The following is a 21,813-nucleotide window of genomic DNA, read 5'->3' as shown; positions in this document are numbered from 1 at the left end:
TGTAAAGCTGGATGCACTAGGTAAGAGACCCTGATACACTCATACACATACACACCACACACACACACACACACACACACACACACACATTTTTTAACTTAAAAATAGCACATTCTCCCTCTCTCTGCCTTTCTCTCTCTCTCTCTCAAATAAATAAAGATTAAAAAAAAAAAAAGAATATCAGCAGTTGGATGACCTAGAGATACCATTACATTGACAGCAACATTGGAAAATGCAAACCAAAGCTGTGCATAGTGGAGCACGCCTTTAATCCCAAGCATTCAGGAGACAGAGATAGGAGGATTGCCATGAGTTCGAGGCTACCCTGAGACTGCATAGTGAATTCCAGGTTAGCCTGGGGTAGAGTGAGACCCTACCTTGAGAGAAAAAAAAAAAAAAAAACAAGCCAGGGCTGGAGAGATGGCTTAGTGGTTAAGGCACTTGTCTGCGAAGACTAAGGACCCACGTTCTACTCTCCAGATTCCTCATTAGCCTGATGCATAAAAGTGAGGCAAGCACAAGGTCACACATACCCTCTAGGTGGCACAAGCATCTGGAGTTCAATTTCAATGGCTGAAGCCCTAGAGCACCAATTCTCTATTACTCCTCTCTCTCTCTTTAAAATAAAAATAATAAAAGAAAATGCGTGCCATTGTTTCTTGACATAATTTTTACAAATCCACAACTCCAGGTTATGCTCACTATCTCTACATAAATAAATATATTTTTTAAATAAGGGAAGAATCAGGCTTAAGGCAACAGATATGATTTAAATACTGCATCTGAGGAGGCTTGCAACATAACTTTTTTTTTAATTTCAAGGTAGGGTTTTGCTCTAGCCCAAACTGACATGGCATTCACTATGTAGTCTCAGGCTGGCCTCAAACTCACAGCCATCCTCCTCCCAAGTCCTGGGATTAAAGGCGTGTGCCACCATGTCCAGCTAGCAACCTACTTTTTTTTTTTTTTTTTTTTTTGGCAAACTACTTTTTTTTTTTTTTTTTTTTTTTTTTAAATTTTAGAGACAATGAGCAAGAGAGAGAAAGAACTGGCAAACCAGAGCCTCAGCCACTGGGCATGTGGGACCTTGCACCTGCTTTATCTTTGTGCGAACTCAGCAATCTGCCTACCTCTGCCTCCAGAGTGCTGGGATTAAAGATATGCACCACCATGCCTGGCAAAGCCCCTTATTTTTAACACTTTTTAGTAGTCTCACCTTTATTTGATCTAATTTTTACTTGTTATTTTTCATTGTTCTTCCCTAAAGATTTCTATTCTCTCTTTCATGAACTGACTGAAATAGTTTGCATCATTTGAAATGAGGAAGAATTATACACTTACCACATAGTTTCCTCATTCTTTATGTCCAACTGTATTTGCCTTTGTTGTTCTTAGCTAGGTAAGTAGTCTTCCTGATAATTTCATACCTTCCTAGAACTGGGGCTGGGGGTATAGCTCAGTTGGTAGGGTGCATGTCTAGCAGGCACAAACTTCTGAGTTTGATACCAAGCACCACATAAACCAGGTATGGTCACACAGTTGTACTCCCAGCACTCCGGAGGTAAGAACAGGATGATCAGGAGTCCAAGGTTATTCTCAGGTACATAGTTCCTGGCCAGCCTGGGCTACATAAGACCCTGTCTCACACTGGACAGGGTGGCATAATCCTTTAATCCCAGCACTTGGGAGGCAGAGGTAGAAGGATTGAGCTCTAAGACTAAATAGTGAATTCCAGGTCAGTCTGGACTAAAGGGAGACCCTACCTCAAAAAATCAAAAACAACAACAAAAAAAAAGTTTTACAATTTACCCTACTGCTTATGGGACTGACTGTGGTAATGTGGTAATACCCAGAACACATTTTTCTCTCCAAGACACACTTTTATTTGCACAAAATTTCATTAGCTTTTAACCTTTTTTTTTTGTTTTGTTTTGGTTTGGTTTGGTTTTTTTTTGCTTTTAGAGATAGGGTCTTGCTCTAGCCCAGGCTGACCTGGAATTATGTCTCAGGCTAACCTTGAACAAACAGCGATCCTCCTACCTCAGCCTCCCCTGAGTGCTAGGATTAAAGACATATGCCATCAAATACAGCTTAACTTTTAACTTGCAATGTTCATCTGGAATTTCTCAAGTTCCAGTAAAAAATTTTCCTGTCCCATTGTCACCAGACTTCCTTAACGGTTTCTGGTGACTTATATAAAAAGCTGCAAAGTCCAGAGAAATTATGGCCACTGGCTCACCCTTGCCTGCTATATTAATTTTTCTGAGGGCCTCTGACAGAACAAAGATGCATACCTCACTCAAGAAATATGATTTTCTCCAGCTAGTTGGCTATATCTCATTTTTCATGCTGACATTTGAGAGAGCCCTACTGGGCTTCACCAAGGTTCAGTTTACATTTACAGACACAAAGCCATTGCCTCAGATGGCCTGCATTCACCAAAATGTTCTGAAAATACTCATTACTGATGATGGCACATTCCTGTCACATATAACTCAACTCTCTTTAACTATCCTCAGCATTTTTCCTCAGCTATTTTTCTTGCTGTTGTAATAAGGCCCCAGAGGCTTTTACACACGACAGAGATCATAATGACTACTATGCCAGCCCCTCCAGATTACCAGTAAAACAGGTGTTGGCAATAAATTACATATTTATTAGTAGCTCTACACCCCATTCATCAGTTCTTCCAAGACAATCCAAGTGATCAGCTCTTGGGATTTATAACATATTAACATTGTTCCTCATATCCCAGTCCCTCCTTAAATATCCTTTTCAATAGCCTCTCCTTCTTGCCTATCTGGCCTTACAAGAGTAAGATCTGGACTGTATTACACATCACTTTCAACCTGTCCAAAAAAAGTCTAAGTACAAATCAGATCAAAATCACAAAGTGCAGCTGGTGAGATGGCTCAGAGAATAAAGTGCTTGCTGCACAAATTTGGGTCCCTAGACCCATGTAAAATGGAACAAGGTAGCATGTGTGTCTGAAATCCCAGTGTGCCTTCTTTCAGAAGGGAAATGGAGGGGATGGGGAAATCGCTCAATATGTAAAGGCACTACCTTGCAAAGGCTGCTGGTCCAAATTCCCTAGCCATCCATATAAGCGACAGATGGCGCCGGGCGTGGTGGCACACGCCTTTAATCCCAGCACTTGGGAGGCAGAGGTAGGAGGATTGCCGACAGTTTGAGGCCACCCTGTGACTACATAGTTAATTGCAGGTCAGCCTGGACCAGAGTGAGACCCTACCTCGAAAAATAAAAAAATTTTTAAAAAAGATGGGAATTTATTTGCAATGCAATGAGAACTTGGCATGCCTATACATATGTATGTATGTATGTATGTATGTATATGTACATGTATATGAATAGGCATACACAGACATAAGTTAAAAAATTAAGCTAGGCGTGGTGGCATTTAATCTTAGCACTTGGGAGGCAGAGGTAGGAGGACTGCTGTGAGTTCAAGGCCAACCTGGGCTAGAGTGAAACCCTACCTTGAAAAAAAAAAATTAGTCAGGTATGGTTGCACACACCTTTAATCCCAACACTCTGGAGGCAGAGGTAGAATGATCACTGTGAGTCTGAGGCTGGCCTGAGACTATATAGTGAATCCTATGTTAGCCCAGGCTAGAATGAGACCCTACCTCAAAAAAACAAAAAAAATAAAAGTTAGGACAGTTATGGTGCTTGTCTATGAAGCCTAAGGAACCAGATTCAATTCCCCAGTACCCATGTAAACCAGATGCACAAGGTGGCGCATGCATCTGGAGTTCGTTTGCAGTTGCTAGATCCCCTGGTGTGCCCATTTTCTCTCTACCTGCCTCTCTCTCTTCAAAACAAGTAAATAAATAAAATAAATAAATAATTTTAAAAGGGAGTGGAAAGCCAGGCATGGTGGCACACACCATTAATCCTAGCACTACAAAGGCAAAGGTAGGAGGACTACCATGAGTTCAAGGCCACCTTGGGACAACAGAGTGAGTTCCAGGTCAGCCTGGGCTAGAGGAAAATCCTGCTAGCCTGGCACACACAGTGGCAAACACCAAGGGGGACCAGGCATCAAACATGGTAGAAGATGAGGACTGACACTCAAGTTGTCCCATCCTGCATGCAGATAGCAGATGCACATACTAAAAACAAAATCCACTACAGCTAGTCATGTGGCTCGTGTCTTTTATCCCAGCACTTGGAAGGCTCAGTTAGGATGACCATCATGCATATGAAGCCAGCTTGGACTACAGAGTAAGAACCTGGTTTAAAAAAAAAAAGTCATTAAGTGAAGCCAGACATGATGGCACAGGCCTATATATGATCCCAACACTCAGGAGGCAGAGGCAGAAGGATTATCTTGAGTTTCTGAGTTTGATTCTTAGCACCTCACAAAACTGGCATAGTATTAAGTGCCTATTGTCCAGCATTCAAGAGATGGAGGTAGGAGGGCCTGAATTCAAGACTATCCTTGGCTACATGAGTAGTTCAAGAGGATCCTGGGGAGATGGTTTGGCAATTAAAGGTGCTTGCTTATGAAGCCTGCCAACCCAGGTTCAATTCCCCAGTACCTACATGAAACCAGATGCAAAGTGGCACATGTATGGCCTGTGTGCCTGTACAGAAAAAAATAAAATATTTTTTGGTTTGTTTTCAAGGTACACCTTCATTCTACCCCACTCTGACCTGGAACTTACTCTGCTTGAGGCTGGCCTCAAACTCATAGTAATCCTCCTACATCAGCCTCCTGAGAGCTGAGATTAAAGGTCTGCACCACTATGCCTGGCAGAAATAAAAATTATTTATTTTTCAATTAAATTTTATTTATTTATTTAAGAGAGAGAAAGACAAACAAGTGGGCAGGCAGAATGGTGTGTCAGGGCTTCTTGAGGGGCGTGTGCCACCTAGTACATCTGGCTTTACATGCGTACTGGGAAATCGAACCTGGGTCCTTAGACTTCACAAGCGTCTTAACCACTAAGCCATCTCTCCAGTTCAAAATTTAAAAAAATATTTATTTATTTATTTGCAAGCAGAGAGACAGACAGAGAATGGGTACACCAGGGCCTCCAACTGCTGAAAATGAACTCCATATGCATGCAACACTCTGTGCATCTGGCTTTACATGGGTACTAGAGAATCAAACTCAGGTCATTAGGCTTTGCAGGCAGATGTCTTAACCACTGAGCCACTCTCTAGCCACAGAATTTTTTTTTTTAATTAAAACAATTCTCCAGTATCCAAATAAGCCAGATGCACAAAGTGGCACATGTGGCTGGAGACCCTGGTGTACCTATTCTCTCTCTCTCAAATAAACAAATAAATTTTTTGGTTTGTTATTTTTTTTTTGCTTGTTTGTTTTTCAAGGTAAGGTCTCACTTTAACCCAGGCTGACATGGAATTCGCTACATAGTATCAGAGTGGCCACAAACTCACATCAATCCTCCTATCTCAACCTCCCAAGTGCTGAATATTAAAGGCATGTACCACTTCGCCTGGCTTAAATTTAAAAAAAAAAATATTTTTAAGGTGGTGGGCTGGAGAGATGGCTCAGGGATTAAAGGCACTTGCTTATAAAACCTGACAGCCTGGGTTTGATTCCCCAGTTCCCACATAAAGCCAGATACATTACGGGGTGCATGCATCTGGAGTTCACCTGCACTGGCAAGCGGCCCTAACCACCCACACTTTCCCTTTCTCTCTCAAATAAATAAATTTTAATTTTAATTAAAAAAACAATTTACCAAGAACATGTCTTCTACATTAAGCAAAGTTCTTGAAGAGTAGCCACATATAGCCACCATGTCCATCAGGAAATTTATATATGAAGGTAACCTTCCATTAAGATGTCTACCTACCTCATATTTTCTGTAGTTTACCAGCAAAGCCAAGAGGACAACAGCATCATATCCATGCTCTCTACGACTTGGAGGGTGGGAAAGTATCTGTAACAAGAAGCAAAATGTCTAAGTCCTAAGTCCTGGTACCTGGGGAAAAGAAGAGCAAGAAAATTTGAAGAGATGGTTTATCTAAAACATAAAATGTCAAGGGCTGGAGAGAAGACTTAGCCTGTGAAACCTAAGGACCCTGGTTCGAGGCTCGCTTCCCCAGGACCCACATAAGCCAGATGCACAAGATGACACATGCCTCTGGAGTTCGTTTGCAGTAGCAAGCTCATTCTCTCTCTCTCTCTCTCTCTCTCTCTCTCTGTGGCTCTCAAATAAAAATAAATAAATAAATAAGAGATTAAAAGTCAGGGCTGGAGAGATCGCTCAGTAGCTACAAGTGCTTGCTTGCAAAGCCTGATGACCTGAGTTTGATTCCCTAGTATCCACATGAAGCCAGATGCACAAACTGGCACATGCATGTGGAGTTTGTTTGCAGATGCAAGAGGCTCTAACATACCCATTCTCATTCACTCCTTGCAAATAAATAAAAGCATTTTTTTTAAATACAGGAAGATTATATGGATGTTTACCTACCTGTAAAATTGCTTCAAATATGCTATTAATCATTACATATTCCAGGATAGTGTTCTGGCTGATGTTGTCTGTCACCTGAATGCAATAAAAGGTTTTTTAGGGCTGGAGAGATGGTTTAGCAGTTAAGGCATTTGCCTGCGAAGCCTAAGGACCCTGGTTCAAGTCTCCAGGTCCCCAGGCAAGCCAGATGCACATGGTGACACACACACCCAGAATTCATTTGCAGTGGCTAGAGGCCCTGGCGTGCCCATTCTCACTCTCTCTCACTCCCTCTCTCTGTCTCTAATAAATAAATAAATAAATAAAAATAAAAACATTTTAGAAGAGAAAAAAAGTTTTACAATTTGTACTGTGGCACTCTGATATTTCATGTGTATCTCCTACCCTAGCATCTGAGTGGAGCAGAAATGTTAAAACAATCTATCAGATATTTAGTACTTAATACAGGCAATCACAGCCACCAGAGCCTAAAAAGACAGACACTGTAAAGGTAGCAAATTAGCAAATTAAAATCTTTATTTTATTTTTATTTATTTATTTGACAGAGAAAGAGGGAGAGAGAGAATGGGCGCGCCAGGGCCTCCAGCCACTGAAAATGAACTCTGGATGCGTGCGCCTCCTTGTGCATCTGGCTAACGTGAGTCCTGAAGACTTGAACCAGGATCCTTTGGCTTCACAAGCAAATGCCTTAACAGCTAAGCCATCTCTCCAGCCCAAATTAAAATCTCTTAACTGGGCTGTCATGACTTTATCATGCACATGGCATCATAGGATTCAGGAGACTGAAGAAGAAATACCATAAGTTCAAGGCCAGGCTAGTCTACATAGTGAGACCTTATCTCAAAAAAAAAGAAAGAAAAGAAAAGGAAAGAAAGAGGACTGGAGAAATAGCTTAGCAGTTAAGGCATTTGCCTGAGAAGTCTAAGGACCCAGGCTTAATTCCCCAATATCCACGTAAGCCAGGTGCACAAGGTGGTGTATACACCTGGAGTTCGTTTGTGGTGGCTAAAGACCATAGCACACTCACCCCTTTCTCTCTGCCTTTCTTTCTCTCATAAATAAATAAATGGATGGATGGGTGATAGACAAACAGATATATGATAGGTTTAAAAAAAAAAACTACCTGGAGGGGCTAGAAAGATGGCTTAGCGGTTAAGGCGTTTGCCTGTAAAGCCAAAGGACCTCAGTTCAATTCCCCAGGACCCATGTAGGCCAGATGCACAATGGGGCACATGTGTCTGGAGTTCATTTGCAGTGGCTGGAAGCCCTGGAATACCCATTCTCTCTTTCCCTCTCTCTGCCTCTTTCTCTCTCTCAAATAAATAAATAAAAATAAAGTTATAAAAAAATTAAAAAAAACTGGTTGATATTGTATATATGTAATTACAATGATTGTAATGGGGAGGTAATATGATGGAGAATGGAATTTCAAATGGGAAAGTGTGGGGGTGGGGAGGGAGGGAATTACCATGGGATATATTTTATAATCATGGAAAATGTCAATAAAAATTAAAAAAAAAATTAAAAAAAAACTGGTTGATATTGTATATATGTAATTACAATGATTGTAATGGGGAGGTAATATGATGGAGAATGGAATTTCAAATGGGAAAGTGTGGGGGTGGGGAGGGAGGGAATTACCATGGGATATATTTTATAATCATGGAAAATGTTAATAAAAATTAAAAAAAAACAAAAAACTAAAGCCAAGCATGGTGGCACACGCCTTTAATCCCAGCACTTGGGAGGCAGAGGAAGGAATTCAAGGCCACCCTGAGACTTCATAGTGAATTCCAGGTCAGCCTGGGCTAGAGTGAAACCCTACCTAAAAAAAAAAAAAAAATTAGCTAGGCGTGGTGGCGCATGTGCAATCCCAGTACATGGGACATGGAGGGAGAAGGATCAGAAGTTCAAGGGCATCTACAGCTACGTAGTGAAGTGGGGCCAGCCAGAGCTACTTGACACTCTACCTCACAAAACAAATAAATAATAATAATAATAATAATAATGTAACAACAAAAAAATTTCCTAAAATTTTGAACTTCTTATTCTTTCTCTCCTGCCCTCACATTTATATAACACTTTCTGAGATTTCATTCCTCAAATACACACGAATCCATTCATAAATATAAGTCTTCAAGAGGTGGAGGAGAAAAGAACAATGTGAATTGACCACACCCTCCTTCCGGTAGGAAACACAGGGAGCTGCCAAGTATACCATCAAAGCTAGAAAAGGGCTGGAGAGATGGCTTAGCAGTTAAGGCGTTTGCCGGCAAAGCCAAAGGGCCTTGGTTCAATTCCCCAGGAACCAGCCAGATGCACAAGGTGGCACATACATCTGGAGTTCATTTGCAGTGGCTAGAGGTCTTGGTGCACCCATTCTCTCTCTCTCTCTCTCTCTCTCTCTCTCTCTCTGCCTCTTTCCCTCTCTCACTCTCTCAAATAAAATTTTGAAAAAAGATATCTGCATTAAAAAAAAAAGGCTAGAGCTTCGCCAGCTATATATCTGATAGAGGATTAATATCTAGGATATACAAAGAACTCAAAAAGTTAAATAATAAGGAATCAAACAAGCCAATCAAAAAATGGGCTATGGAGCTAAATAGAGCATTCTCAAAGGAAGAAATACGTATGGCATATAAGCATCTAAAAAAATGTCCTACGTCACTAGTCATCAGGGAAATGCAGATTAAAACTACATTGAGATTCCATCTCACTCCTGTCAGACTGGCCGCCATCATGAAAACAAATGATCATAAATGTTGGCGGGGATGTGGAAAAAAAGGAACCCTTCTACACTGCTGGTGGGAATGCAATCTGATCCAGCCATTGTGGAAAACAGTGTGGAGGTTTCTAAAACAGCTAAAGATTGATCTACCATATGACCCAGCTATAGCACTCCTAGGCATATATCCAAAGGACTCATCTCATTTCCTTAGAAGTACATGCTCAACCATGTTTATTGCTGCTCAATTTATAATAGCTGGGAAATGGAACCAGCCTAGATGTCCCTCAACAGATGAGTGGATAATGAAGATGTGGCACATTTATACAATGGAGTTCTACTCAGCAGTAAAGAAAAATGAAGTTATGAAATTTGCAGAAAAATGGATGGACCTGGAAAGTATTATACTAAGTGAGGTAACCCAGGCCCAAAAAGCCAAGCACCACATGTTCTCTCTCATATGTGGATCCTAGCTACAGATGATTGGGCTTCTGCGTGAGAATGAAAATACTTGGTAGCAGAAGCCAGTAAGGTAAAAAGGAGACATCAAGGGTAGAGAAAGGAAGGGAGGAGGATACTTAATAGGTTGATATTGTATATATGTAATTACAATGATTGTAATGGGGAGGTAATATGATGGAGAATGGACTTTCAAATGGGAAAGTGTGGGGGTGGGGAGGGAGGGAATTACCATGGGATATATTTTATAATCATGGAAAATGTTAATAAAAATTTTTTTAAAAAAAGGCTAGAGCAAACAAAATTATTCAGAAACCTAAGAACCATTTCCATATGAAACATGATGAAAAAGACAAATGTGACTGTTCAGAGTTCGCCTAGAATGTCCTTCTGCAGAATTCAGTATCATCTAGCATATAGGCTAACAATGTCAGCATCTGTTCCAAGAATAATTTCCAAGAAGCAAAAGCCATGTAACTAACTTCTGTCTATATATTCAGACACAAAGAAATGATGTAATAACCCGGTGCAGAATTTTTGTCTTTTACTTTTCAACATTGGGAGCAAGCACTCTAGTAAGCTTGCTGCAATTAATACAATTGACAAGCATATAGACAGATCACTTACGGTCACCAAGCAAAGAAGAAGTTTCAGACATAAACTCTTCAGGCTTTCAGAGCCTTCAGCACAAAGCAGTGAGTCCAAACTCTCCATTAAGTTCTGAGAAAGAGAACCACTAAATATTAAAGCATACCAAACAACATTTATACCCCAGCCTTAACCAACTCTGCATTATGTTACACAGGACAATATGAATAACCCACAATGAAGCAACCATATCATTTCCCTAGTCCAGACCTACCAGGACCAAAGAAAAAGATGGCTTCCAAGTTGAGGCTTGGGCCAGGCATGGTGGTACACACCCCAAATCCCAACACTCCAGAGGCAGAAGTGGAGGACCACCCTGAGTTCTAGGCCACACTGAGACTACATAGTAAATTCCAGGTCAGCCTGGGCTAGAGTAAAACCCTACCTCAGAAAAAATAAATAAATAAAAAAGTTGAGGCTTGAGAGATGTCTCAGCAGCTAAATATGTATGCTTGCAAAATTCAATTCACAAGCTACTCACATAAAGCCAGACAGGCATGCATGTGAGGCAGCAAAAGACCCTGGCATACCCATACACATATATGGAAATTAAATAGTTTAAAAAAATGAGTTCAGCCTGGCGTGGTGGCACATGCCTTTAATCCCAGCACTCAGGAAGCAGAGGTAGGAGGACAGCCATGAGTTCTAGGCCACCCTGACACTATATAGTAAGTTCTAGGTCAACCTGGACTAGAGTGAGTCCCTACCTCAAAAAAAAAAAAAAAAATGGTGGTGGTAGGAGGGAATTACCATGGTTCATTGTCTATATTTATGGAAGCTGTCAATACAAAGTTTAAAAACAGACTGGGGGCTAGAGAGATGGCTTAGCAGTTAAATGCTTGCCTGTGATGCCTAAGGACCCCAGATTCCCCAGGAGCCACGTTAGCCAGATGCACAAGGGTGTGCACACATCTGCATTCATTTGCAGTGGCTTTAGGCCCTGGTGTGCCCATTCTCTCTCTCTCTCTCTCTCTCTCTCTCTCTCTCTCTCTTTCTCTCTGGTGCTCTCACATAAATAAAAATACACAAAAATTTTTTAAAAATTAATAACATGGAAAATTTTAATAAAAATTTGAGAAAAAAATAAATAAATAAATAAAAACAGACTGGAAGCCGGGCATGGTAGCACACACCTTTAATCCCAGCACTTGGGAGGCAGAGGTAAAGGATCACCAGGAGTTTGAGGCCATCCTGAGACTACATAGTAAATACATAGTCAGCCTGACTAGAGTGAAACCCTACCTTGACAAACCGGAAAGAAAAAAAAGGACTCAAGAGTTACAGGTACTTGTTTGCAAAACCTGATGGCCTAATTCCCCAGTACCCATAAAGCCAAATGCACAAAGAAGCATATAAATCTGGAGTTTGTTTGCAGTGTCAAGATCCCTGGTGTGACCATTCTCTTCTTTCTCTCTCCATATATATACACATACACATACACACACACATATACAAACACACATACACATACACATATATATAATGTATCTCTCAAATAAATAAATAAAATATAAAATATTAGAAAACAAAGTTTAAAAAAGATATCAAGGGTTGGAGAGATGGCTTAGTGGTTAAGGTGCTTGCCTACAAAGCTGAAGGACCCAGGTTTAATTCCCCAGTACCCACATGAGCCAGATGCACAAGGTGGTGTATGCATCTGGAGTTCATCTGCAGTGGCTGGAGGCCCTGGAGCATTCTCTCTCTCTCTTTCTATTTGCCCCTTTCTCTCTCTCAAGTAAGTACATAATTTTATTTTTATTTATTTTATTTATTTTTTTATTGTTTTGGTTTATCAAGATAGGGTCTCACTCTGGTCCAGGCTGACCTGGAATTAACTATGTAGTCTCAGGATGACCTCGAACTCACAGTGATCCTTCTACCTCTGCCTCCCATGTGCTGGGATATAAAATATTTTTTTAAAAAAAGAAAGAAAATGAAAAAGAACTTCTATGTGGAGGCATGTGCCACCATACCTATAATCTCAATACTTCAGAGTAGAAGCTAGGAGGATCAGGAGTTCAACATCACTCTCATCTACATAGTGAGTTCAAATCTAGCCTAGGCTACATGAGACCCTGTCTCAAATAAACAAAAATTTTCAGCAGTAAAGTAACTACTTGCCTACAATGCAGAACACCTTAGCTTGACTCCAAAAAATAAGTAAATATGTGTTTGTGTACACACATATACACACAGTTATTCTGTAAACTATCTTATATTTAAATTTAGAAATGATGGGGCTGGAGAGATTGGTTAAGATGCTTGCTTGCAAAGCCTGCTGGCCCATGTTTGATTCCCTAGCACCCACATAAAGCCAGCCAGATGCAAAAAGTGGCACAAGCACCTGACATTCATTTGCAGAGACCCTGGCATGCCCATGCACACACATATACATGCAAATAAATAAAAATAATTTTAAAAAATATCCAATGCTGAGTAGCCTAGCTGGAGGGGCGGAATTGAAACTCCAGAGACTTGTTGCCAGTTAGAATTATCAGACTTGGGGGTTTGTTATTGACTAGAGTTGTTGGACTTGGAGCTATAGAGTTGGATGTTTGCCCTGGTTGTTTTTAATTTTGTATTGGTTGAGTATTTTTTTGCCACGCCCAGTGCTACCTTTTGTAGTGTCCATATTTATTCTGTACCATTATGGGTTTGCGGGGAAGGGTTGGTATTATGGCTCAGTTACAAGACCTTACATTATGGGGTTGTTGGATTATCACTGGGATTGATAAAAAACTATGGGGATTTTTAAAGTTGGATGAATACATTGCATTTTATATCCCATATGGTTCAGCTTATGGGGACCAAGAGCAGAATGTCTGATTCAGGTGTCCCCCATAAACTTAGGTGTTCTGAATACTAGTTTCCCAGCTGATAGAGATTTGGGAATTAATGCCTCCTGGAAGCAGTGTACTGTTGGAGGCATTATAGCCAGTGTCCCCTTGCCAGTGTTTGGCACACTCTCCTGTTGCTGTTGTCCACCTTATGTTGGCCAGGGGGTGATGTCCACCTCTGCTCATGCCATCACTGTCCCTGCCATCATGAAGCTTCCCCTCAAATCTGTAAGCCAAAGTAAACCTTTTTTCCCCCCACGGAAAAAAATATTTTATATATATTTTTTATTATGCAAGGTCAAATTCAATTATCTACATCTATCTGAATTCAAATCTAGCCCATCTGTCTGTAGATGGCATTCATGAAGAGCTATCAGGAACACTCAGAGCCATATCTGCAACTTAGGCCTCACCTTCATGCAGAGCTCCGCTTTGTCAAAGCCCATCAGCATGTTGATAATATCAAATCCAGAGGTAGACTTATTCTTTTGGTGAACTCCTCGAATAAGTGCACACAAGGTCTGCAGAGATGACAAATGGTTCAACAGTTAAGGGTGCTTGTTTGCAACACCTGCTGGCCCAAGTTCAATTTCCTCATTCCCACATAAAGCCAGACACACAGAGTGTGGCTGAGGCCCTGGCACACCAACTATCTCTTTCTCACCCTCTGTCTCTCTCCCTCTCCCCCTCACTCTCTCTAAAATAAAAAATAACAAAATAAAATAATACTTCCTAAGAGGAAGTCTCAAAGCAAAGAGTGCACTAAATTTGTACCCTCACATTGGAACTTCAGAACCTCCTCCTGACAAAGATGACTTTCAATTGATCTCCAATGCATAGTAAGTGTTAACATGTACAAAATCCAAAAATTAAAAGAAAAACAGCAGCACATCTATAATCCTAGCACTCAGGATGGAGAAGCTGGAGGAGCAGAAGTTCAAGGTCATCCTAGGCTACACAGTGAGTCTGAAGCCAGCCTGTGCTACTTAAGATCCCTGACTCAAAAAAAAAAAAAATGTGGGGGAGAAAATAGTAACTAAGACATTGATATCCTCTTTTGGAGGTGTTTGCTGTTTCTCTTTGTTATTTTGAGGTGTTTTTTTTTTCTTAAGGTACAGTATCAGTCTAGCCCAGGCTGACCTGGAATTTACTCTGCAGTCCCAGGTTACCCTGGAACTCCTGGTGATCCTCCAACCTCTGCCTCCTGAGTTAAAAGCATGCACACCACGCCTGGCTGTTTGTTGTTCCTCATCCTCCTTTCTTACGGTTTTTTGGTCATCCTCTTTGGTCTGACTGTAGCCCAGACTGACCTGGAATTCACTATGTCATCTCAGGGTGTCCTCAAACTCATAGTGAGCCTCCTAGCTCTGGCTCTCAAGTGCTGGGATTAAAATATGCACCACCACACCTGGCTCATTCTATTTGAAAATTACACTGCAAGAAAGGACTAAAAGATGATATTCAAAGCTTAAAACTACAAGCCAGGGGCTGGAAAGATGCCTTAGCAGTTAAGGCACTTGTCTGTGAAGCCCAAGGACCCATGTTCAACTCTCCAGGTCCCATATAAGCCAGACACACAAAGTAACATAAGCGTGCAAGGTCACACATGCACACAAGGTGGCGCACATGTGTGGAATTCAATTACAGTGGCTAGAGGCCCTGGCACACCAATTCTCTCTCACACTCACTGTCTCACATAAAAATAAATAAATAGGACTGGAGAGAGAGCTTAGCAGTTAAGTGCTTGCCTATGAAGCCTAAGGACCCCAGTTCGAGGCTCAATTTCCCAGGACCCACATTAGCCAAATGCACAAGGGGGCATACGCATCTGGAGTTCATTTGCAGTGGCTGGAGGCCCTGGTGTGCCCATTCTCTCCCTCTCCCTCTCCCTCTCTGTCACTCTCAAATAAATAAATAAAAATAAACACAAATAAATAAATAAATAAAAGCAAGACATGGTGGTGCACACCTTTAATTTCCAGCACTTGGAAGGAAGACATAGAAGGATGGCTATAAGTTCAAGACCACCCTGAGACTACATAGCAAAAACCAGGTCAGCTTGGGCTAGAGTGAGACCGTACCTCAAAAAAACAAACAAGGTCAGGCATGGTGGCACACCTTTAATCCTAGCACTCAGGAGGCAGAGGTAGGAGGATCTCCATGAGTTCCAGGACATCCTGAAACTACATAGTGAATTCCAGGTCAGCCTGAGCTAGAGTGAGATCCTACCTTGAAGAAAAAAAAAAGACGAGGGGCTGAGAGATGGTTTAGTGGTTAAGGAGCTTGCCTGCAGAGCCAAATGACCTCGGTTCGATTCCCCAGGACCCATATAAGCCAGATGCACAAGGTGGTGCATGTGTCTAGAGTTTGTTTGCAGTGGCTAAAGGCCCTGACGTGCGCGCAGGCACTTTCTCTCTCTCTCTCTCTCTCTCTCTCTCTCTCTCTCTCTCTCTCTCTCTCTCTCTCTTTCTCTTCACGCCTATTTCTCTATCTCAAAGAAAAAAAATGAATGAATAAATATAGCACTCAGGAGGCAAAGGCAAAGTACTGCTACAAGTTCAAGACTAACCTGGTCTATACAGTAAGTTCTAAGCTATCGAGGAGACTTTGTCTCAAAAAGGAAAGAGAGAGGGGAGGGAGAGAGGGAGGAAGGGAGGGAAAGAAACAGGAAGGCAAAAAGACTGACTAGCTGAGTATGGTGGTGGAGGCCTTGAATCCTAGCACTTGGGAGACAGAGGTAAGAGGATTTCTATGACATGGTCATGGCCAGCCTCAGACTACGTAGCGAATTCTAGATCAGGCTGGACTAGAGCAAAACCCTACCTTGAAAAACCAAGAATAAATAAATAAATTAAAGTCTGAGCAAACCAAAACCTCACACCCAAGGGCAATCCTAGGTTCTAACAGGTAGGTTACAATTCCTTTCTTCTTTTAAACAACACTTCCCCAGTCTCCCAGCCTATACCTGCAATGCATTGACTACTCGAATTGGATGCTCTTCTCCCAGAGCCTGGATGCAGTGTTGAAATAAGCAATTAATATTGTCCTTGATCTTCATTAACTCCTCACCATCAAGAGATTCTAGCTTGCCTTCCAGGTACTCTAAATTCACCTGCAAAAGAAAGAATAAGGACCTGGGCATATTTTTAGTGTGGTACTTTTTAGGCTCAGAACCTAGCATAAGCTCAGTTATAAGAAAAACCCACATATGCCACCCATTCTTACCTTCATAAGGAAAAGCTCCTCCCAAAACCGAGGACTGCACTTACTGGGGTCCTCTGTCTGAAATCAGAAGATAAACATGTTCAACTTTTCTAGCTTACTCAAACAAAACTACCTTGAAATGTTTTCTCATCCTAAAGAAGATAACAGAGAATAGAAAAATACTTTTGGGCTGGAGAGATGGCTTAGCAGTTAAGTGCTCACCTGTGAAGCCTAAGGACCCCGGTTCAAGGCTCGGTTCCCCAGGTCCCACATTAGCCAGATGCACAAGGGGGCGCACGAGTCTGGAGTTCGTTTGCAGTGGCTGGAAGCCCTGGTGCGCCCATTCTCTCTCTCTCCCTCTATCTGTCTTTCTCTCTGTGTCTGTCGCTCTCAAATAAATAAATAAATAATGAACAAAAATATTTAGAAAAATACTTTTGTTTAAGTATCTTTATTTGTTTGAGAGACAGATACAAAAAGAGCAAAAATTCTTTTAGGTAGGGTCTTGCTGCAGTCCAGGCAGACCTGGAATTGACTATGTAGTCTCAGGCTGGCCTTGAACTCACAGCAATCCTCCTACATCTACCTCCCAAGTGCTGGAATTAAAGGCATGCGCCACCACGCCTGAAAAACATTTATTTATTTATTCATTCATTTATTTATTTATTTATACTTGTAGGGGGAGACATGCCAGGGCCTCTCTTACTGCTGCAAAAAAACTCCAGAAGCATGTATCACTTTCTCCATCTGACTTTACATAGGTTCTAGTGAAGTCTTGCAAGCAAGACCCTTTAACCACTGCATAAAAATAGGCTTTTGGGAGCCAGGCATGGTGACACATACCTTTAATCTCAGCACTTAGGAGGCAGAGATAGGAGGACTGCTGTGAGTTCAAGGCCAACCTGAGACTACATAGTGAATTCCAGGCCAACAGGAGCTAGATTGAGACTCTACCTCAAAAAAAAAAAAAAAAAAATGGGGGGGTGGCTGGAGAGATGACTTAATGGTTAAGGCACTTGCCTGCAAAGCCAGAGGACCCAGGTTCAATTTTCCAGGCCCCACGCAAGCCAGATGCAAAAGATAGCCCATGCATCTGGAGTTTATTTGCAGTGGCTGGAGGCCCTGGTGCGCCCATTTTCTTTCTATCTGCCTATTTCTCTCTCACACACTCTCTCAAATAAATAAATAAAATGTTAAAAAAAAAAAACTACTCAGGTTGGAGGGATGGCTTCATGGTTAAGGTGCTTGCCTGCAAAGCCTAAGGACTTATATCCAACTCTCCAGATCCCACATAAGCCAGACACACAAGGTGAAGCAAGTGCACAAGGTCACACATGCACACAAGGTAGTGCATGCATCTAGAGTTCATTTTCAGTGTCTTGGAGGCCTTGGTGTGTGCAATCTTTCTCTCCCTGCTTGCAAATAAATATTTTAAAAAAAAATTAAAGTTGGGCATGGTGGTGCACAACTTTAAGCCCCGCACCTGAGAGGCAGAGGTAGGAATATCACTGTGAGTTTGAGGTCACCCTAAGACTACATAGTGAATTCCAGGTCCACCTGGACTACAGTGAGACCCTACCTAGAAAAAATAATTTTTTTGAAGGCCAGATGTGGTAGTATATAACTTTAACCCAGCATTTGAGGTTGAGGTAGAATTACCATGGTTTGAGGCCAGCTTGAGGTACAGAGTAAGTTCCAGGTCAGCCTGATACCCTACCTGGAACATAAAAAGAGTCCTGTGGCTGAGGAAGTAGCTCAGTTGGTAGAGTGGCATGCTAGAGAAGCACCAGGCCCTGGGTCCAATACCTAGCACAGTAGAAACCAAACAGGTGTGGTGGCACAAGCCTGTAATCCCAACACACGGGAGGTAGAGGCAAGAAGGTAAGAAGCTCAAGGTAGTCCTCAACTACACAGCAAGTTCAAGGGTAACCTGGGCTAGAGTCCTAATAGGGTCCTACCACCTATTTAGTTTCTCTGTATAGCCTCTTATAGTGACCAGTGCAATTCTATGCTAATTAATTTCTACATGTTAAATTCTGTTTCTAAACTGTACTTGGTGGCACATGGCTATAATCTCAACAACTCAAACGACAGAAGCAGAAGGACCACAGTGAATTCCAGGTCAGTCTGGCCTCAATAAGAAAGAGGGGGGGGGTAGAAAAAAGAACGTATCTATTTACTAGGAACACGTTCCAACAGGATTTTTGTTGTTGTTGTTTTTTGTTTTTCAAGGTAGGGTTTCCCTCTAGCCCAGACTGTCCTGGAATTCACTATGTAGTCTAAGGATGGTCTTGAACTCACGTTAATCCTCCTACCTCTGCCTCCTGAGTGCTGGGATTAAAGGCGTGCGCCACCATGTCTGGCTCAAATTAGGATTTTGTTGTTGTTGTTATTAGGTTTTTCTAGGTAGGATCTCGCTCTAGCTCAGGATGACCTGGTACTTACTCTGTAGTACCAGGCTGGCCTCACAATCACCATGACGCTCCTACCTCTGCCTCTCAATTGATGGGATTAAAAGCTGTGCTACCTTACCTGGCTGAATTTTTTTTTTCAAGGTAGGGTCTCACTCTAGCTCAGGCTGAACTGGAATTCATTATGTAGTCTCAAGGTAGCCTTGAACGCAGTGATCCTCTGACCTCTGCCTCCCAAGGGCAGGTATTAAAGGTGTGTGCTACCACACCCAGCTTGGATTTTATTTATTTATTTATTTGAGAGAAAGGGAGATAGAACGAGGCACAGGGAGAGAATGAGTGTATCAGGGCCTCCAGACACATACACCATTTTGTGTATCTGGCTTACGTGGGTCTTGAGGACTTGAACCGGGGTCCTTTGGCTTTGAAGGGAAGCACCCTAAGTACTAAGCCATCTCTCCAGCCCCAGATTTTTAAAAAATATTTTATTTATTACTTATTTTCAAGAAGAGACAGAATGGGCACACCAGGGCCCCTTGTCATTGCAAATGAACTTCAGATGCGTGCACTATTTTGTGCATCTGGTTTAATGTGGGTACTAGGGAAACGAACCAAGCTAGCAGGTTTTACAAGCAAGTGCCTCTATCTGCTGAGCCATCTCTGCAACACAATAATTAGGATATTTTTACTTTTTTGGGGGGTTGTTTTGTTTTGGGGGGTTGTTTGGTTTTTTTAAGGTAGAGTCTTGCACTAGCTGAGGCTGACCTGGAATTCACTATGTAGTCTCAGGGTAACCTCAAACTCATGGTGATCCCTCCTACCTCTGCCTCCTAAGTGCTGGGATTAAAGGTGTGCACCACCATGCCCGGCAATATTTTTATTTATTTACAAACACAGAGAAAGAAAAAGAGAGAATGGGCACACTAGGGCCTCATGCCACTGCAAATGAACTCCAGACACCTGTACCACTTTATGCATCCTGCCTTACTTGGGATCTTGGGAATCAAATCCAGGCAATCAGACTTGGCAAGCAAGCACCTTTAAACACTGAGCTTTTTCTCTGTCCCAGAATTCTTTTTCTTTTTTTAAAAAAATGTGGGGGATGGCTTGGCAGTTAAGGCGTTTGCCTGCAAAGCCAAAGGACCTCAGTTCAATTCCCCAGGCCCCATGTAAGCCAGATGCACAAGGGAGTGTATGCGTCTGCAGTTCATTTGCAGTGGCTGGAGGCCCTGGCATGCCCATTCTCTCTCTCTCTCTCTCCCTCTCTATGCTTCTTTCTCCCTCTCCCTCTCTCATTCATAAATAAATAAATAGTAGTGGGCCAGAGGGATGGCTTAGCAGTTAAGATATTTGCTGGCAAAGCCAAAGGACACAGATTCTATTCCCCAGGACCCATGTAAGCCAGATGCACAAGGGGGCACATGCAACTGGAGTTCATTTACAGTGGCTGGAGGCCCTGATGTGCCCATTCTCTATCTCCCTCTCTCCCCCCTCCTCAAATAAATAAATAACAGAAAACTAAACAAAAAAATATGGTATTGATAGTATTGTATATATCTAAGTACAAGATTAATGGGGGTGAAAAGGCCTAAGTGAGGTCAGGGGAAGAGATTGAGTAAAGGAAAGGTGGAAGGAGGACTAATCAAAATCTAAAAGGATATAAATAAGACATATAGAATGCTACTTTTTTGGACAATGGAACACACAGGAGCCATAGATTGTTACTAGAAATTTTTCAGTGCCAACGATGGGATACCTTCCAGTGAGTTGTTGGCCAAGGAGGCCCCTGATGCCCTCCAAACATTACAGGCCATTGCTGAGGCCCTTGGTTTCCCACCAGGAATAGATGGTAAGAACCTATTGCTGAAGACTCCACATACTTGGGCTGCAAGGCCACTGAGAAATCCTGCTGGAACTGAGCTGATAACCTTCTCCATGTAGTCCAGCTGACAGAAAACTGGAAGAAGCCATTCTGCATGCAGTTCAATGGGAGACAAAGAAATCACCAGTGAAGCTACTCAACAGTGAACACTGCAAGCCTTATATTTGGCCAGCCAGGCCAAGTGAGCCAGTGGGTGCAATAGTGGCATGTCTGTTATGGGGAAGCCCGTCCCATGGGGGGAATACATCCCTGATATTGAAAACCTACAAAAGGGGTAGTCATGAGCCCTAGAGGTATAATGTCTGCTGCTGTCTGGCTAAATGTATATACTATGCTCACCAAATTGCCCAGTAACTACTTCTCTTAACGTTCATGCTCATATATTAATGCTACTCTCACTTTTGGTTAGAAAAGCTTCTCTTTTCAGATGGCAGTGACCTTAGATGACTCAGAAGGCACCATGGTGCTAAGAAGTGACAGAGGAGTTCTCAGTACTGAAATATCTCTATCACACTTTCCAAGGCTTAGTGCTCATTGCGGAAGAGGTGGCGGAAAGAATGTAAGAGCCAGAGGAAGGATAGGACTACTTACAATGTCCTCCTCCAGACACAAAATGACCTGGATATCCATAACTTCATAGTGTCTGATACTACCCACACAAGACCATCATAATAGGGGAAAAATATCGTTAAAATAAAAGAGAGGCTGACTGAGAGAGGGAGGGGATATGATGGAGAGTAGAGTTTTAAAGGGGAAAGTGTGGAGGGAGGAATTACCATGGGATATTGTTTACAATCATGGATGTTGTCAATAAAAATAAATAAATTTGGGCTGCAGGGATGGTTTAGTGGTTAAGGTGTTTGCCTGAAAAGCCAAAGGACCCAGATCCAATTCCCCAGGACCCACACTGGCCATATGCACAAGGAGGCACATGTGTCGGGAGTTCATTTGCAGTGGCTGGAGGCCCTGGTGCGCCCATCCTCCCTCTCTCTCTCTCTCTCTTTCCCTCTTTCTCTGTCAAATAAATAAATAAAAATAAAATATTTTAAATAAATAAATAAACTCAAGCTGGACATGGTGGTACACGCCTTTAATCCCAGCACTCAGGAGGCAGAGATAGGAGAATCACCATGAGTTCTAGGCAACCAGGAGAACAGAGTAAATTCCAGGTCAG

At 42.0% G+C, this 21,813-nt stretch overlaps 1 protein-coding gene across 3 annotated transcripts in view; it reads right to left on the bottom strand.

The window, feature by feature from the left end:
• Armh3 (armadillo like helical domain containing 3) overlaps positions 1-21,813 on the bottom strand; it is a 260,564-nt gene that overhangs the window by 203,871 nt on the left and 34,880 nt on the right. For 2 of the 3 annotated variants that reach the window (XM_045136186.1, XM_045136180.1), the window contains exons 3-8: positions 16,368-16,424; positions 16,108-16,254; positions 13,556-13,663; positions 10,285-10,377; positions 6,474-6,548; positions 5,850-5,936 (exon numbers count right to left, since the gene is read on the bottom strand). In XM_045136186.1, the coding sequence (XP_044992121.1) occupies positions 5,850-5,936; positions 6,474-6,548; positions 10,285-10,377; positions 13,556-13,663; positions 16,108-16,254; positions 16,368-16,424 (567 nt within the window). The remainder of the gene's footprint in view (positions 1-5,849; positions 5,937-6,473; positions 6,549-10,284; positions 10,378-13,555; positions 13,664-16,107; positions 16,255-16,367; positions 16,425-21,813) is intronic. The other variant, XM_045136191.1, reaches the window with a different exon arrangement.

Source organism: Jaculus jaculus, chromosome 1 (assembly GCF_020740685.1).
Source record: "Jaculus jaculus isolate mJacJac1 chromosome 1, mJacJac1.mat.Y.cur, whole genome shotgun sequence".
NCBI classification, from domain to species: domain Eukaryota; kingdom Metazoa; phylum Chordata; class Mammalia; order Rodentia; family Dipodidae; genus Jaculus; species Jaculus jaculus.
This window is presented reverse-complemented; position numbering and strand designations above follow the sequence as displayed.